The sequence below is a fragment of the Anabrus simplex genome, chromosome 1, assembly GCF_040414725.1.
Source record: "Anabrus simplex isolate iqAnaSimp1 chromosome 1, ASM4041472v1, whole genome shotgun sequence".
NCBI lineage: Eukaryota > Metazoa > Arthropoda > Insecta > Orthoptera > Tettigoniidae > Anabrus > Anabrus simplex.
The window spans coordinates 662628645-662648072 of NC_090265.1; the positions used below are offsets into that span (position 1 = coordinate 662628645).

Below are 19428 nucleotides of genomic sequence, written 5' to 3' on the forward strand. Positions count from 1 at the left end.
CTGCCTTATTAATCCTCGTATCGAAATGATGCACATGAGAAGAAGGGTTTAGAAATTAATTTCTACCAATGTAGGTAGATTTCCATTAAGTTTGGATGTGTATATTTTGTGGAAGTGCAAAATCACTGTTTCGGCTTCGTATAAACCCCCAGTCAGTTCAGGGATTTAGAAACAATATTTGCCCTAAAACCTATCAAGGACAGGTGTGTTCTAAATATGAGTCTTGGTGGAAATACATCCAGTAGTTTGTAGCACTCGCATATATACGGCGTAATAAGGAAGAAAATAATACAGTTAAGAAAGTTGAAAGTAATAGAAAATGGATTATAACTGAGGACAGCCGGATAACGACAAATATGTAAATGCCAAGTTAATGTATTGGAAAATCAAATGCCCCTCAATAAATTATGCTAGTGTGAGTTATGGATATAATAAAGCGGTAACAGAGGAGAAATTTAGGTCCAGTGATTCTTAGGTAAACAAATAATAAAAAGATGACTAATGGTGTTATTACTTAATCTATTCGAGGGCGGTTATAACATCCAACGATATTCCGCCAATATCCCGCAGATAGGCCGATTGACGCCTTTCTTGCCTTCTACACAAGGAACAACCACGAATTTAAAAGCATGATGAGGAAAATGGCAATACGTTACTTCCCTGCTGGCATGCAGTCAGAGACGTTGCCATGGTAACCTGTAGGTTCGTTGTCGGACTGTCGTGCAGAGCATGATACCAGCGGAAAATTGTAAATTTCACCGTCATGTGAAGAGTAAGGTAAATTATGACCATAACGAAAGTTGTTTATAATGAAGAGACGTTTCACGTACGGTAAACGGAGTTTACAGAAAATCAATAGTATAAGAGAAAACGGAGGAAAACCATTCTGGTTTTCCTATAAACCCCCGTCTATTCAAAGATTTTAAAATGATATGCATATTGAAACCTTCTCTGGGATGAGTATACTCTAAATATGAAGTTTGGTTGAGATCTATCCAGCCGTTTCGAAGTGATGGTGGAAAAACCATTCAGGTTTTCCTATAAACCCCCGTCTATTCAACGATTTTAAAATGATATGCATATCAAAACATTCCACGGGATGAGTATACTCTAAATTTGAAGTTTGGTTGTTATCTATCCAGCCGTTTCGACGTGATGGTGGAAAAAACCATTCTGGTTTTCCTATAAACCCCCCCGTCTATTCAAAGATTTTAAAATGATATGCATATCGAAACCTTCCCCGGGATGAGTGTACTCTAAATATGAAGTTTGGTTGAGATCTATCCAGCCGTTTCGACGTGATGGTGGAAAAACCATTCTGGTTTTCCTATAAACCCCCCGTCTATTCAAAGATTTTAAAATGATATGCATATCGAAACCTTCCCCGGGATGAGTGTACTCTAAATATGAAGTTTGGTTGAGATCTATCCAGCCGTTTCGACGTGATGGTGGAAAAACCATTCAGGTTTTCCTATAAACCCCCCGTCTATTCAAAGATTTTAAAATGTTATGCATATCGAAACCTTCCCCGGGATGAGTGTACTCTAAATATGAAGTTTGGTTGAGATCTATCCAGCCGTTTCGACGTGATGGTGGAAAAACCATTCTGGTTTTCCCACAAACCCCCCCTGTATGCAAAGATTTTAAAATGATATGCATATCGAAACCTTCCCCGGGATGAGTATACTCTAAATATGAAGTTTGGTTGAGATCTATCCAGCCGTTTCGACGTGATGCTGGAACAGACAAACAGACAAACAGACAGACAGACAAACAGACAAACAAACAGACACGAAACGTAAAAACCACCGATTCGGTCTTGAGTTGACCTAAAACGGATAAATATCTGAAAAATTGGCAAAACAAAAGAAATTACAGACAGCGGACCCCCTACAATTTTATTTATATAGATTAAGAAAATTATTTTTCAGCTTTTGTATTTCTTGCTTTAAAATAGTATAATGTATAAAGTTGAAATAATTGTGTTTAGTACTACTAAACATGCTGTTTCTAAAGCAGCCTTCATTAAATCAACCAAAGCCATCATGGAAAGTATATTCATAAAGGTTTTACTTAGATTTTGATGACCAAAATCTAATTTCATAAATAATTCAAAGAATCTCAAAACAAAGTGCAGTAATGAATAGCCCGACATTTAAAATCTCCAGGTTTAAATACTTTGAATCTGAATGTAACCAAAATTGAGGAAATAAACATTGTCAGGATAGGCAGTACATTCTGCTTAAGGGCTATCGAACATACTGACATGGTAGAGTGCGTCGAATGTGATATGTGTTCATAATTTACTATTGGTCTTCATTATTGTGGCTATCATGGGACTGAAATAAATGCATTGAAATATTTTGCCGAGTTGGAGCTTGAACCTCCGAACACATAACATAGCGTTAGTTGCAAAGCACTGCAGCCATGGAGAAGTCTCTTACAGTTGTACTTATATCATAACTAGCTGATGTACCCGTGCTTCGCTACGGAATTCTACAATGTATACAGAATTCTAGATTAGGTAGTGTACACGTTGTGAGTAAGATTGTATGAAATTGCATAATTCTTAACGTTACCCTAGAAACGCGACGGGGAAGTCACCAAACGTCTTTTCTCATAAGAAGACTGAGTTAGGGAATTTTCACTGTAATGGTAAACTCGCTCGCATATCATCAGTCACAATCAGGTTGGGGAACTTTCATTATAATTGTAAACACTCACTCTCCACCTGCCTTTTTACATCCTCAGAAAGACTGTCTTAGTGGTTTTCCCGACTGAAATGAATATAACAATGACGTCAGTAGGAATAGCATGATTAAAAGGAATGCCTTCATATGAAATACTCGATCAAAATAAAAACCACATATTTTCTCACTTTTAACGAACAGGACTAAGCTGCCGATCTAACAGTCCACACTTCCAGTGCTGGTATGACCAAGCTGCAGACTGATGTGAGCCGTGAACACTCTTCGTCCGTTTCCGGCAGGGAGGGGTTCCAATAGTGGCGACTCCCAGGGCAAAAACTATGCCCTTTTACTCTTTGTTTCCTAGTAGTACGTTACGAGTCAGAAAGTATCAATTCATTACACTGGCGGCGGAAAAATCTATCTGACTTTGAGGCAAATTCTTCCTCCAAGCCAGAGGAGAAACCTCTTCACTGCTAATTTGGAATAAAATGAATGTAGAATTTAATAAATGTGAAGAGGAAGAAGCTTTTCTTAAGAAACGGCTCTTTTCAGGGTTGAATTTTTAGTTACTTAGTGAACTGTGTTACTATAATTTGGAATAGCCCTAATTGTGATTCTAGACCATACTACTACTACTACTACTACTATTACTACTCTACTAAGTGAGCCTCTGCCTTAAGTAAGCCGACTGCTCATTCAAAACAGCCCGTCAGAGTAGGGATCGAATATCTGGAATACTATGATGAACCAGTGTGTTACATACCAGCTGTATCAGAAAATGCATGAACCAGAGGAATGGCATGCTAAAGAAGAAAGTTTTCTAACTTCCCGTCTATTTCCTGCCATATTCCATCAGGCTATTGTACTCGGTACGCAGCAGTAATCCCATCCATCCAATTGAGAGGCAGCATAAGAGACAAAGAACATCACAACAAACAATGGTCAATGTATGTTATTGTTGATCAATGTTATACGCTTTCGATATTGCAAGCCTTCACATTTAGTTTTCTTCCGACTCTGAAATACCACTCTTATCATAGTCGGTACGTTAAAACTGAATAAAACATAAATGACCGGAAATTGTATTCTCTATAACTTTTGTTATGTAGTACTTTTCGATAGGACCAATAACATAGGCATTTAAAAGTTACATTTTAGGCGCCTTTCCCTAAACTACAATTTCATCCAGGGTGAATAAAATTGTTTATAGGTTAGACTATGGTTTCTTATTCTCCGACTCTATATACCGATTTTCATTCAATTCTGTTAACCCATTTTCTTGTGGATCGGCGTTGATATGGACTTAGCAACAAATATACAACTTCACGAATATCTATGTTATCATAGCCAGTACGGTAAAAATGTATAAGACATAAATGGTCGGAAATTTAATTCAATATATCTTTGGTGATGTAGTATTTATCGATACTGTTACCGTATTTTTGTGGTAGGCAGAGGTGAAAGAAGGTGCGGGGGTGAACAGGTCTCAAGCTACGAAATTAAAGTTAATTTAAAATTTAACAAGGTTATATTTTCTTTCCAAAATTCAGAAAAAAACATGAATGGCAGGTACAGAGTAGCAAGGTAACAAATTACAAGTACAGTATTCACAAGATTTGGGCTTCGAGCCCCTAACTCACAATTCTTGGGCAATTAGCCCAACTTTACCCCAAAACAAGTTTCAACAGAGGGGCAGAAAACCCCATTCATGCCCAGGAGCACTTGCTCCAAATTACACAGTAAGGCCTCCTTGAGGCGCGCAGAAAACAAAATTTTCAAGAAAGAGCAACTTGCTCTCAAAATTTAAGCCTGTCTAAGGCCACACCAAATTCCACCTTCAAGCTGTCCTCTAAGGACATATACACAGGGGTAAAATACCCAACCTACTGAGGTCTATTAAGTGAGAAAAAGGTTAATTACATGACCTCTAAAATAACAATTTGAGAGGAGGCGATCTGCACTCCTAAAACATTTTGTTTAAAACCTAATCTGGCTCTAGGCCGCTAATGCAAGGGCTGATCCCATACTACGGAGGTGACTTTAGAAAAGAACAATTTACATTACATTAAGGAAGAATCGGTTGTGAGAAATAAGTTCACCTCAAAACAATATGCGTGGGAGTTCAAGAGGGTTAAGCACTCTCTATCCCGTTCGGTAACTTAAAAGAGAATAGATACAAAGAGTCTTTACATTTTAGGGAAAGTTACATGGTGGAAACGCTTCGGACCCGCCCCCAGAGTTAAACTGCTGAGCTAGCAAGAAAAGAAGTTATTCAATGGCCATTACCTTTTGTTGAACTGCTGCCCGAAGAAAGAGGCGCTTCCCGCCCCCTGCTATGTACTTTACACACTGAAAGATGGTAGAGAAGTGGCGCAGAGACCCTAAAATCAGCAGTTTATATACTCTCGCGGAAAGTTCGAGGCGTTTCAGGAAAGAAAACACCCGCCCACAATCATTTTTTGGTTAGGGTTAAGCAGCATATCCAATTTGAAGAAGAAACCCCTTATTGGTCGTAAATTAATTAAGAAAATTCGGGATTGGCTAAATTCAAAACAAGGGGAAAGAAAGGGGAATACAGCCAACTTAAACAATAACAGAAAGAAATTTAACAAGAAACAAACTTTTGACATGAAAATTTCTCCAAAAAACAGTTCTTTCACCTTGCACTAGGGTGCACTATTGTAGTTCTTCAGTAGTGTCCTCTAGAAGAGAAAGTTCACACTTCTTACTACAAGCAAAACAAAAATACGTCGAAAACGACCCGGTTCAGAAACTTCAAAATTTCCAAGTAGTGACATCTTCTGAGAAACTTGAAAATTAACACTTTAAATAAAGTTCAGACTTCCTCCAGAAGGGGAGTTTCAACTGGCGCAAAGTTTGAATTAGCAGCGTGGAGGTGTACCGCCCGGTATAGACCTCCCCCCTCAAAAGTTCCTCCAAGGGGTAACACAGAGGAACATAAACTTTGTTTCAAAATAAGTTCCAAGTTATGATCTTGACATAAGACATTAATTGCAGAAGCATTTATAAAATTTACTAAATTTGGTTTGATCCAGTTTCAAAATTCTTGTAGTAACTGTTGAAGTAATGTCTTTTTGTTTGTAGAAGTTGAATTCAGAAGGAAAATTTTAGTTTTTTAAGGTTGATGAATAATTTACTAAGTCCACCAGATATTGCAGGAAATCCAAAAAAAGGTAGTAACGTTGAACTGGAATGTCCATGTAGATGAATAAATATTTTCAAGGTTGATTAAGTTGGATGACCAGACCGGCCGCTGCAGCTTGTGTCCAGATGAGGCCGCTCGGACCCCTCAAGTACCCTGAGATACCGCTCGCCCGCACTATGGGAGGAGTAGTGGTGTTGAAGCACGCCGCGCCCGCGGTGAACATATACAGGCTGCGGGCAAGTAGCAGGTTGTGCGCCGCACATTAGCCTTGGCCGGGAGGAGGGCTCCGGCTCGCCGTGCATAGGTCGACCTCGCTGGAGTAGAGGGGGCCCTTCCTCTATCCCAGTCGCGGCACAGCGCCGCGCGGCTGCGGGGGCACTGAAACATTAAAGCTCGACGGCAGAATTTTGTTGAACCAGAATGATAGTAGGGTACATTCATTGTGGTGAGGTTGAGGGGCCAGCGGCGTGGAGAAATTCTTTTCATAAGCAAGCCACTGTGTGTAGTGGAGCAGGAGACGGGAGCGTGGTAATGGCTGTGGCAACGACAGGATGGCAGTTTAACGGTTCGGGGAAGGTTTTACAAAAATGCTTACATATAAAACAAAATATTATAGAAGGGGCAGAAGGCCTTAAAGGTGAAAACCTCAAAAAAAAAATATAACCTTCATATTCCTTTCAAGATTATATGAAGCAAGTTAGCACAGAAATTATACAGGTTTCACCTGCGACAGGTGAACCCTAAATATCCTCTCGGTGGCTGGATTACTTAATAACAACGTAACCGGCGTCAGGAAATCGAGAATGACACACGGCCCATGAAATCTGGGGGCAAGCTTGCCCGCGGGAACAAAATTCTTGACCATCACTTGGTCGCCTACTTTCAAATTGGTGGGTCTCCGTCCACGATCATATCTTTCCCTAACCTTTTCATGAGACACTTTAAGATTGGCTTTAGCCTTCTTCCAAAGATCTTTAATGTTGTCCGGGTCTATTGTCTCCGGTAGAATGTCACTCAGAGACCAGAGGTTAGAGAGCGGCGTGTTGGGAACAAACTTGAACATCAAAGAGGCTGGAGTAAATTTATGTGATTCATGAACCGCCGAATTCAAAGCAAAAGCTAACCAATGTAGGGATGTGTCCCACCTGGAATGATCTTCATGATGATAGGCAATAAGCGCGGACCTGAGATTACGATTAACCCGTTCAGCCAGAGATGGTTGAGGGTAATAAGCAGAAGTCGTCACATGAGAGATGGACAAGTCAAAACAGAATTTAAGAAAAAGATTTGATGTGAACGCCTTAGCATTATCAGACACAATATATTGGCACGGACCAAAAGAAGCAAAAATAGAATTTAGGCAAGTAATGGTGGACTGAGCGGTAGCCAGCTTAGTCGGAAACAACCAGGAAAATCTTGTAAGACCATCTACACATACAAAGATGAACTTGTGGGCATTTCCCTTTGACTGAGGGAAGGGTCCTACATAATCAATATACAGGCGTTCCATGGGGCGCGAAGCCTGATGCGAAGACAAAAGGCCTACCTTGGTGGACATGGTGGGTTTACTAAGCAAACAAGATTTACAAGCTTTTACTAGTTCACGGATTTCACCGTCCATACCTTTCCAGATGAACATTTCACGAATCTTTTCACGAGTTTTAAAGATTCCAAGATGCCCCCCTAATGGGGTCTCATGATAGTACTTGAAGATCATAGGCACAAGAACAGCTGGAACGACAACCTTCATCATCTTATCATGCCTCGAAGGGCAACATAGAACACCATTCCTCAGTACATAAGGGACTACATGTTCCCCAGAAGAAAGAGTTTCCATTATCGGAGCCAGCGTCGGATCTTCACGTTGGTATTTCTCGATATCCCTAAAGAGCATGGGAGCATCTGTTAAGATGGCATTAACATCAGATAGTATGGACTCGGGAGGTGATGAACTGTCGACCGGTTCATGGGTCTCGACGTCGTTGGAAAACATACGGCTGAGTCCATCGGCAACAACATTTTCGGTCCCTCTGATATACCTGACATCGAATTGGAAGGCAGAAATACGGACGGCCCAACGGGCTATACGACCAGTACGACGCGGCCTACCTAAGACCCAGCTTAAGGCTTGATTATCTGTCTCCAGGTCGAATTTGACATGTTCCAGATAGAGACGGAACTTTTCTAAGGCAAATAAAACTGCCAAACCTTCGAGCTCATAGATGGAATACTTGGCTTCTTGAGCCGATAGAGTCCTAGATGCATAGGCGATGGGTCGCCTCCCTAATTCAGTCTCTTGAAGAAGGACTGCTGCTACTGCTGACGACGACGCGTCAGTTTGGACGATGAATTTCTTTGAGAAATCAGGCATAGCAAGGACAGGGTCATTACAGAGAGCTAATTTAAGATCTTCAAAAGCGGCTTGTTGAGAAGGTCCCCACTCGAATTTGATGCCTTTCCTACGAAGAAGGTTTAAGGGCGCCGCTCTATTAGCGAAGTTAGGAATAAACTTCCTGAAGAAATTCACCATACCAATGAACCTGGCGATACCTTTAATGTCCTTGGGAGGTTTAAAATCACGGATGGCCTGTGTTCTAGAATGATCGACTGCAACACCATCGGGTGACACAATATGCCCTAGGAATGACATAGAGGGCTTAGCAAAGGCAACCTTGGACAACTTGACAGTTAACCCCGCCTTACGAAGGCGATTGAGAACTTCTCGCAGATGATCTAGATGTTCTTCAAAGGTCTCCGAAAATACGACGACATCATCCAAGTAGTGATACAAGTACTCAAATTTGATGTCGGAGAAGACCCTATCTAGCAGCCTAGTGAGTACAGCTGCTCCCGTGGGGAGCCCGAAAGGCACGCGGTTGTATTCGTATAAATTCCAATCCGTGGCAAACGCTGTAAGATGTTTAGACTCTTCGGCAAGGGGAATTTGATTATAGGCCTGATTCAAGTCCAAGATAGTAAAGAACTTGGCCTTACGAAACCATGAAAAACAAGAATGAAGGTCAGGAAGGGGCACAGATTGTAACACCACCTTCCGATTGAGAGCCCTATAATCAATGACAGGCCTGAAGCCCCCTTGGGGTTTCGGGACTAGAAAAATAGGTGAAGAATACGCCGACTTAGAGGGCCTAATAATACCATCCTTCAACATCTGATCGATGATTTCTTTCAGAGCCTTCATTTTAGGTGGAGATAGCCTATATGGCGGAAAACGGACAGGAATCGAATCCGTGACCTCAATTTTGTATTCTATAAGGTCAGTAATACCAAGAGTATCAGAGAACACCTCTGGAAACGACTGACACAACTTACGAATACTATCAGCCTGCTCCTCAGGTAGATGTCTAAGGTCTAACAACATCTCATCCTGGGTAGGCGAAATAGATGAACATGATGCAGAATTACATTTTAACAAGGGGATTTTACAATTGGAAGCAAATTTGAATGTGCACGACTTACTCTGAAGATCGAGCACAAGACCAGTGTGAGAAATGATGTCCGCTCCCAATATGATGGGGCAAGACAAGTGCTTAGCCACAAACAGTTTGATTTTCCATGTAAATTTAAAAATACGAATTTTGACCTGTAAAGAACCTAGAATTTCTAATGGAGATGAATTTGCCGAAACATATTGGATCGAAGAGGAACAATAGTCAGGAAGTTTACAAACAGATTTCAATTTTGCATACCATTCAGCCGAAATAATAGAACAAACACTGCCTGAATCTAATAGAGCTGTTATAGGCTCATTATTTAACTCAATTTTGAGAAAGGGGACCGGTGCGGGGGTATCCGCCGCAATCCTAAGACACTCTTTGGGGCATTCAAAAGATGGATTTGCAGATTGAACGTTCCCTGAATTTTCGATCTGTTTACCAGGGGCTGAGCCTCGGAAAGATGGATTAGTCGACTCAGCCGAAGCCACTAGTCACTTTTTATTATTGGCATTGGTGGAATTTGCACCAGAGGTTGAGCAGGAGGGGGTGCTATTTGAATTTGGGCAATTCTTGGTGATATGTGAGAAAGCCCCACATTTAAAACAGCCTTGTGATAAACCAGCTCCATTATTTGCCCTACTAGTTTTGACCAATGGACATTTATTGCGAAGATGGTCAGGCGACCCGCAAGCATAACATTTACGGGGTGTGACTGGTCGGCGAGGTGGAGGCCGAGTATTACTAAACGAAGGAGGGGGTTCTTTCACGACACGCAAGGAATCGGCGTATCTAACTCCTTCCGCTGAGACGGCCAATGCTTCAAGTTCAGAGAAGGTTTGCGGGCACGCCGCGAAACACAAATATGACCTATAAGATGGTGAAATGCCTTCCACAATAGCTTGTACAATCTGATCCTCAGGGAAGTGAAGCGCAAACACCCTAGTATAGAACTTAATGTCTTGTATGAAATCAGCCAGATTTTCATCCAATCTCTGTACTCGATAATAGTACTTCTGAATCAGAGATGACCTCGCGCGAGCAGGAATAAAATTTGCAAGTAGATGTGCATGAAAATCTTCAATAGATGACTGTTCAGCAATGGCTCTTACTATTTTATCTGAGAGAATACCAATTGCATAGGGATAGATGATTTGCAAAATCTGACATGGAGAAAGAGGAAAAACAAGGGCATGATCCTGAAATTCAACTAAAAATCTTAAAAATGAAATTACTTCACTGGTGGTATTAACAGAAAACTTAGAGATGCCTCTGAGCAACATTGCTAATGGATGAGGCAAGCTGCTGAACCCAGGTGACATAGTAGGTAAAGGTTTAAGTGGCAAGGATGTTAATTCAGAACGTACATTATTCAATGAGTTACGGCGTTCAGACTCGTCCAATGGGGCAGAGGTTGTTTGAGCTGCAACGGTTTTCCTATTGACATCTCCCTTAGGAGGCTCTTCCTCGCTATCTACATTCACCGTGGTGGGTTGATCGATTTTGGGAGGAACTTCCCCAGTTAACAATTGGGTAACCTTACTAGAAAATTCAGAAAGATTTTCAAGAACCATACTAGCTTCCTTCCTCTGAACGTCATTCAACTTTAGAGACAACAGATCGTTAACTCTATTTGAAAAATGAAATAGCCTGGCTTGCACACGCTTAATTTGATTAGGAGAAGGATCATTTTCATCAAAAAAACTAACTACAGATGCTAGCCCAGTAATATTCTCGATGATCGTGGAAAGAGAGTCGTCAATTTCTTTCTCTCCCAAAGTGGGGATGGAAATGGGCAAATCAAGGGACTCTCTAAGCTTGTTTGTGTCTACTGCAACCGTGCCTCCAGATTGCACATTTCTGATAGTTAACTCATAGATCAACTCCTCCTTGCGCAAATAGTTAAGATGGAGAACATCGCGAGGGCCGGGCATGATGACAGAACAACTTTGAAACAGGACAAATCAAAAATTCCAGCAACTGAGAAAATTGTTAGAGTTCGGATCAAAGCAATGTTTAGCCGTCAAAAAGGGCTAAATTGAGACCCATTCAACCACGCTCTGCTACCACTTGTTACCGTATTTTTGTGGTAGGTAGAGGTGAAAGAAGGTGCGGGGGTGAACAGGTCTCAAGCTACGAAATTAAAGTTAATTTAAAATTTAACAAGGTTATATTTTCTTTCCAAAATTCAGAAAAAAACACGAATGGCAGGTACAGAGTAGCAAGGTAACAAATTACAAGTACAGTATTCACAAGATTTGGGCTTCAAGCCCCTAACTCACAATTCTTGGGCAATTAGCCCAACTTTACCCCAAAACAAGTTTCAACAGAGGGGCAGAAAACCCCATTCATGCCCAGGAGCACTTGCTCCAAATTACACAGTAAGGCCTCCTTGAGGCGCGCAGAAAACAAAATTTTCAAGAAAGAGCAACTTGCTCTCAAAATTTAAGCCTGTCTAAGGCCACACCAAATTCCACCTTCAAGCTGTCCTCTAAGGACATATACACAGGGGTAAAATACCCAACCTACTGAGGTCTATTAAGTGAGAAAAAGGTTAATTACATGACCTCTAAAATAACAATTTGAGAGGAGGCGATCTGCACTCCTAAAACATTTTGTTTAAAACCTAATCTGGCTCTAGGCCGCTAATGCAAGGGCTGATCCCATACTACGGAGGTGACTTTAGAAAAGAACAATTTACATTACATTAAGGAAGAATCGGTTGTGAGAAATAAGTTCACCTCAAAACAATATGCGTGGGAGTTCAAGAGGGTTAAGCACTCTCTATCCCGTTCGGTAACTTAAAAGAGAATAGATACAAAGAGTCTTTACATTTTAGGGAAAGTTACATGGTGGAAACGCTTCGGACCCGCCCCGAGAGTTAAACTGCTGAGCTAGCAAGAAAAGAAGTTATTCAACGGCCATTACCTTTTGTTGAACTGCTGCCCGAAGAAAGAGGCGCTTCCCGCCCCCTGCTATGTACTTTACACACTGAAAGATGGTAGAGAAGTGGCGCAGAGACCCTAAAATCAGCAGTTTATATACTCTCGCGGAAAGTTCGAGGCGTTTCAGGAAAGAAAACACCCGCCCACAATCATTTTTTGGTTAGGGTTAAGCAGCATATCCAATTTGAAGAAGAAACCCCTTATTGGTCGTAAATTAATTAAGGAAATTCGGGATTGGCTAAATTCAAAACAAGGGGAAAGAAAGGGGAATACAGCCAACTTAAACAATAACAGAAAGAAATTTAACAAGAAACAAACTTTTGACATGAAAATTTCTCCAAAAAACAGTTCTTTCACCTTGCACTAGGGTGCACTATTGTAGTTCTTCAGTAGTGTCCTCTAGAAGAGAAAGTTCACACTTCTTACTACAAGCAAAACAAAAATACATCGAAAACGACCCGGTTCAGAAACTTCAAAATTTCCAAGTAGTGACATCTTCTGAGAAACTTGAAAATTAACACCTTAAATAAAGTTCAGACTTCCTCCAGAAGGGGAGTTTCAACTGGCACAAAGTTTGAATTAGCGGCGTGGAGGTGTACCGCCCGGTACAGATACGACCACTGATAATATAAATATTTGAGAATTACATTTTAGACCTTCCACTGAACTACCATTTTACTCAGCATGAATTAAATGATTGATAGCCTAGATTGTAGTGGCTCATTCTTCGACTTTGCATACCAATTTTTATTAAGATAGGACCACTAATAACATAAATATTTGAAAATTAAATTTTAGGCCTGCCCCTAAACTACCATTTCAATCAGCGTGAATAAAATTATTTATAGCCTAGATTGTAGCGACTTATTCCTCAACTTTGTATACCAATTTTCATTAAATTTTCTTTAACCGTTTTCTAGCGATGCATGTACAGACAGACAGACAGACAGACAGACAGACAGACAGACAGACAGACAGACAGACAGACAGACAGACAGACAGACAGACATTACGGAAAGGTAGAAATTGGATTTCCTTGTTACTGTGGACATGACCGATACAGAAATACCATTCTTTTCAAATTCTGAGCAATGTACAGACAAAACTCTTATTTTATATATATACTAGCTGATGTACCCGTGCTTCGCTACGGGATTCTACATTGTACATACAAAATTCTAGGTTAGGTAGTGTACACGATGTGAGCAAGACTGTATTAAATTGTATAGCTCTTAACGTTACCCTAGAAACGCGACGGGAAAATCACCAAAAGTCTTTTCTCATATGAAGACTGAGTTACGGAATTGTCATTGTAATGGTAGGCCTGCTTGCCTACCATCAGTCACAATCAGGTTGGGGAATTGCTTTATAATGGCAGACACTCACTCTCCACCTGCCTTTTTACATCCTCGAAAAGACTGTCTTAGTGGTTTTCCCAACTGAAATGAACCTAGGTCATTATAATGACGTCAGTAGGAATGGCGAGAGTAAAAGCAATGCTTTCATATGAAATACTCAATCAAATTAAAAACCACACATTTTCTCACTTTTAACGAACAGTACTACGCTGCCAATCTAACAGTCTAAAGTTCCAGAGCTGGAATGACCAGGCCGCAGACAGTCGTGATCCGTGAACACTCTTCGTCTTTTTTTCGGGGGGGAGGGGGGGCGGAGGGGTCGAATAGTGGAGAGTCCCAGGGTAACTATGACCTTTTACTAATCTGTTTCCTAGGAGTACCCGGTGAGTCGGAAAATCTCAATTCACTACACTGGCGGCGAAAAAATCTGTCTGACTTGGAGGCAAATTTTTCCTCCAAGCCAGAGGAGAAACGTCCTCTTCACTGCTAATTTGGAATAAAATTAATGTAGAATTTATTAAAAGTGAAGAGGAAGAAGCTCTTCTCAAGAAACGGCTCTTTCTGGGTTGAATTTTGGGTTATTTAGTGAATTGTAGTACTATAATTTGGAATAGGCTTAAATTGTAATTCTAGACCAGGTCATACTACTACTACTACTACTACTACTACTACTACTACTACTACTACTACTACCCATCTAATGGGTGACCACGCCCGATATTGCTTAACTGTGCACTTGAATATTCAGTATGAGTGCGAGTTGAGTGTATGTGTAGTGCATGTAAGTTTTGTGCGTGTGACCAGAGCGTTTGAGAGTTCGCTTCGTGATGACTGTCACAGCAATAACGTGTGTGTTGGTTGTGGTAGTCCTGGCTGGTCACCCATCCAGGAACTGACCATGCCTGGTTTGCGTTTGGAAGTCTGCAAGGATTAAAGCAACTTCGTTAATGCAGTGACTAACACTTGTAACTTTAGGTAAGTTAACATTAGTGTAAGTGTACAGGTGTCGTTTTGCATCATTGATGGGCAGACTACTACTACTACTACTACTACTACTACTACTACTACTACTACTACTACTACTACTACTACTACTAAGTGAGCCTCTGCGTTAAGTGTGGACACTGCTCATTCAAACAGCGTATCAGTGTAGGGATCGAATAGCTGGAATACTATGATGAACCAGTGTGTTACGTACCAGCAGTATCAGAAAATGTATGGAGCAATGTCATGCTAAAGAAGAAAGTTTTCTAACTCCCCGGCTATTTCCCGCCAATATACAGTCAGGCTGTTATACTCGATACGCAGCTGTAATCCCATCTATTGGAGTTGAGCGGCAGTATAAGAGGCAAAGAATATCACAACAAACAATGATCAGTGTAATGTTATTGTTGATCAATGTTATGCGCTTCGATATTGTAGTTTTCTTTTAGTTTTCTTCCGACTCTGAAATACCACTCTTATCGTAGTCGGTATGGTACAACTGAATAAAACATTAATGATCGGAAATTGTATTCTCTATAACTTTTGTTATGCAGTACTTTTCGATGCGACAAATAAAATAGGTATTTAAAAATTAAAGTTTAGGCGCCTTCCCCTAAACTACAATTTAATCCAGGGTGAATAAAATTGTTTATAACTTAGACTGTAGTTTCTTATTCCCCGACTCTATATACCGATTTTCTTTAAATTCCGTTAACCCATTTTTTTCGTGGCTTGGCGTTGATATGGACTTAGCAACATAAATACAAATTCATGAATATCTGTGTTATCATAGCCAGTACGGTAACAATGTATGACACAAATGATTGGAAATTTAATTCTATATAACTTTAGTTATGCAATATTTATCGATAGGACCACTAATAATATAAATATTTGTGAGTTAAATTTTAGACCTTCCCCTAAACTACCATTTCACTTGGCGTGAATAAAATAATTTACAGCCTAGATTGTAGCGACCGATTTTCATTAAATTCTCTTCAGACGTTTTCTCGTGATGCGTGTACATACATACATACATACATACAGACAGACAGAATTACGGAAAAGTAAAAAGTGCATTTCCTTGTTACTGTGGACATGACCGATACAGAAATACCATTCATTTCAAATTCTGAGCAATGTACAGGCAAAACACTTATTTTATATATAGATTACATTTCAGGCCTTCCCCTAAACTACCATTTCACTCAGTGCGAATAACATTATTGATAGCCTAGATTATAGCGACCAATTTTCGTGAAGATACGACCACTAATAAAATAAATATTTGACAATTAAATTTTAGGCCTTCCCCTAAACTACCATTTTTCTCAGCGTGTATAGCCTATATTGTAGCGACTTATTTCCCATCTTTGTCTAGCGTTTTTCATTAAGACACGACCAATAATGACATAAATATTTGAGAATTAAATTTCAGGCCTTCCCCTAAACTACCATTTCACTCAGCGTGATTAAAATAATTTATAGCCTAGACTGTAGCGGTTCATCACCCGACTTTACATTCCGATTTTCATTAAATTCTATTCAGCCGTTTTCTCGTGATGCGTGTACATACATACAGACAGACAGACAGACAGACAGACAGACAGACAGACAGAAATTACGGAAAAGTAAAAAATGCATTTTCTTGTTACTGTGAACATGACCGATACAGAAATACCATTATTTTCAAATTCTGAGCAATGTACAGACAAAACTCTTATTTTATATATATAGATTAGTAACAACCCAGTTTCTGATCAACACAGAGCATTAGTGGCATGGTTCTGTGCATTAATTAATTTTATCTCCTTATTGTTGGTTTGTCACCAATGAATACTGGTATTTCAAGCCATGTACCTAAAAAAGAATTTATCACTGGACTGCAGGGGAGATGTTTTTACGTTAGGTTATAAACTGTAGGTTGCATAAATACAGAGAAATAGGTGCGGCTGATCTACCCAATATACTGTACTTCGTGTATGGCGTTAGCTGGCAAATTGAACTTACTCTGGGAAACATTAAGAAAGAACTGTTCGTTACAAGCCAAGGACCAGCTTACCAAAAAGTTTGGCTGTCGGCTACAACAATACTTAGCAAAAGATTCGAATCATAATTGTGCATTATTGTGGTAGTAAATGAAATTAGAAATGTAAGTAATATTAATTATATAATTCAATACTTATAAAGGTTCCTGCAAGTATCAACCATCCACCTTCAAAGGCAAAGATTCACGAGTGCACACTGCAACTACTATAACATTCCTCTCTGTATCTGCCATAATATTAAAGATATAAGTGCACAAATGTTATTATGTGAAGCCAATGCCTAACTGATACCAATGAATTAGAGTTCATTGAATTTAGACTTTTTATTTGGTTCTAAGCGTTATTTCTTTTCAATTGTGTAAATTTCATGGTCACTTTGAAACATGCTGTTACATACGTCCACAATCCTGTTGAAGTATTGACCACTACCTCCAAATTTTTACTGCACATTTAATATATTCATAGCTATGTGGAACTCTAGAATGTTCATATTTGATAAATATTTACAGTACTACTTCACTGCATAATTCAAATTTAATTACAAAAAGTTCAATTTCTTAACATCTGATGTTTGAGAAGTAGCAAAATTAAGAAGCTACATTAAGAAATTGTAGAATTTTAATGTCACAATATAGTCATAAATGAGTGGAAAAAATTTCATATCTCAAAATATAATAGTTCACGTACTATGCATTCCTAAAAGTGGAAAAAAAAAAAATTGCAGGGAACTGCAGTTATGAGTTTTGTTTGCAAAAAAAATATTTGCTGCCTACTTTTCTCCTCCTGTAAACTAGGATAAGTATTTGAAGTATCATACATGAAAAATCAGAAAAACTAAATAATACACATAAGGTTCATTGGAATCTGTTTAAACTTCTACTGTAAAATTTATAATATTGAGCACGAAAATAATAGAAAACTACTCATATGGTATGTAAAATTTACAACAGTCTTATTAAATACACTGATGTTTTTGTTTTACAGCCTACGTATCTGGGCAGTGAGTCGGGAGGATGAACGGTACACTGTGTCACACAGCGAGGAAGTTACGTGCTTTGTGCTTACTATGGACTCACTTCATGTGATCACTGGTTCTCGAGACATGTCACTTAAAGTGTGGCAGGTAGCAGGAGGCAAACTGGCTCAGGTAAGTTGGTGGTGGTGGTCATTACTATTTTGAGGCATTTTTTTTTTTTTTTTTTTTTGCTAGTGGCTTTACGTCGCACCGACACAGATAGGTCTTATGGCAACGATGGGATAGGAAAGGCCTAGGAGCTGGAAGGAAGTGGCCGTGGCTTTAATTAAGGTACAGCCCCAGCATTTGCCTGGTGTGAAAATGGGAAATCACGGAAAACCATCTTCAGGGCTGCCGACAGTGGAATTCGAACCCACTATCTCCCGGATGCAAGCTCACAGCCGCGCACCCGTAACCGCATGACCAACTCATCCGGTGAGGCATCTCTTAAAACTGATTGCAATTGAAGGAACGACTCAAAACATTACTATATTAAGCACTTACTTTTTTGCAGTTCTGGAAATATTGGACAATTATGTGCATCCTGTTTTAAAACAGTGTTCTTTTTCTTTTTATTCAGCCAAATGTATCTAAACCAGTGTTTTCAACTTCCTTTGGGTCGTGTCCCTATAAGCAGACCAGAATATCTCTACATTTTACCTTAAGTCCCCACTAAATTATTTTTACCCTAGATATTAAAACAACATTTTTCCCTTTCATAACAGTTCTATTGTGCATAATTATTATTATTTGTTTACAGGAAGAGGAGTTAGGGATTGGAATAATTTATCAAGGGAGATGTTCAGTGGATTCCCAAATCTTTGAAACTATTTAACCCTCAGTTGGTCGCACGTCGGTCCCTTTGCCACTGGTTTTCCTTCACTCATTGATAACACTGGTTAAAGTCTCGTTCAGTGTCGTTTCCCATTTTAGCATCTGTTCTTTTGGTATTAAACTATAAATTATGATCAAGATTCTTTATATTTGTTACTTTGTTTTTGAGTGAAGTGTTGATAAACACAGGGTCAGTCATTGAGACCGTGGCACGCCTGGTAAGGAAAGTGAGATTTTTATAGCAATGGACTGTTTTCATTCATTTTCTGTATAGTTGGCAGATTTCCTTGATTTTATGAACCTTTAATGAGACATACTTGATAAAGTCGAAATTAGTGGATATTAGGCGGGGGAAGAAGATATTTTGCAAGAATGTGATCATAACACAGACACCGAAAATGAATTTTCTGATGAAGAAGCTAACATTGGGAGTGATTTATCAGATACAGATGGGACTTTCATTTTATGAAAGGATAACACAACAATTTGGACAAATTTACCACACAATTGTTTTATCATAAACATGTTCTAATTTACTACTTACACATGAGGACGGGGCAATAAGAATCCTAGTTTGTTTAAGAATCTAAATTTTATCACACCCAAAAGTATTATTATTAAAATGTCGTGACATTGTTTAAAACAGTTTGCACCTTATTTTTTCAATTCTGATTATGATTTACAAGGCTCTATTAACCATGTATGTGATGTAACCAGCAATTTAGACACAAGAACCAAGGGCAGAGAAAGAAACAACATGCGACCACTAGCATTATAAAATTAAGCGCGCCTCACTACGTGTTAAGAAAAGACTAGGTAAACAACTGATAGGCGATTTACCACCTGGGAGACTGCTAAGCTAATATCTGTTACAAATTTCAAACATCAGCTGACGTTTATTGCATCACGTGAATATTGTCATGTGTGTAATTTTAA

The 19428-nt window shown here is 39.5% G+C and overlaps 1 protein-coding gene across 1 annotated transcript in view; it reads left to right on the plus strand.

Annotated features, from left to right (window-relative positions):
• Nucleotides 1-19428, plus strand: part of LOC136857286 (protein qui-1) — a 2256165-nt gene that overhangs the window by 2207563 nt on the left and 29174 nt on the right. The window contains exon 26 of the mRNA XM_068225125.1: nucleotides 17628-17790. Within this exon, the coding sequence (XP_068081226.1) occupies nucleotides 17628-17790 (163 nt within the window). The remainder of the gene's footprint in view (nucleotides 1-17627; nucleotides 17791-19428) is intronic.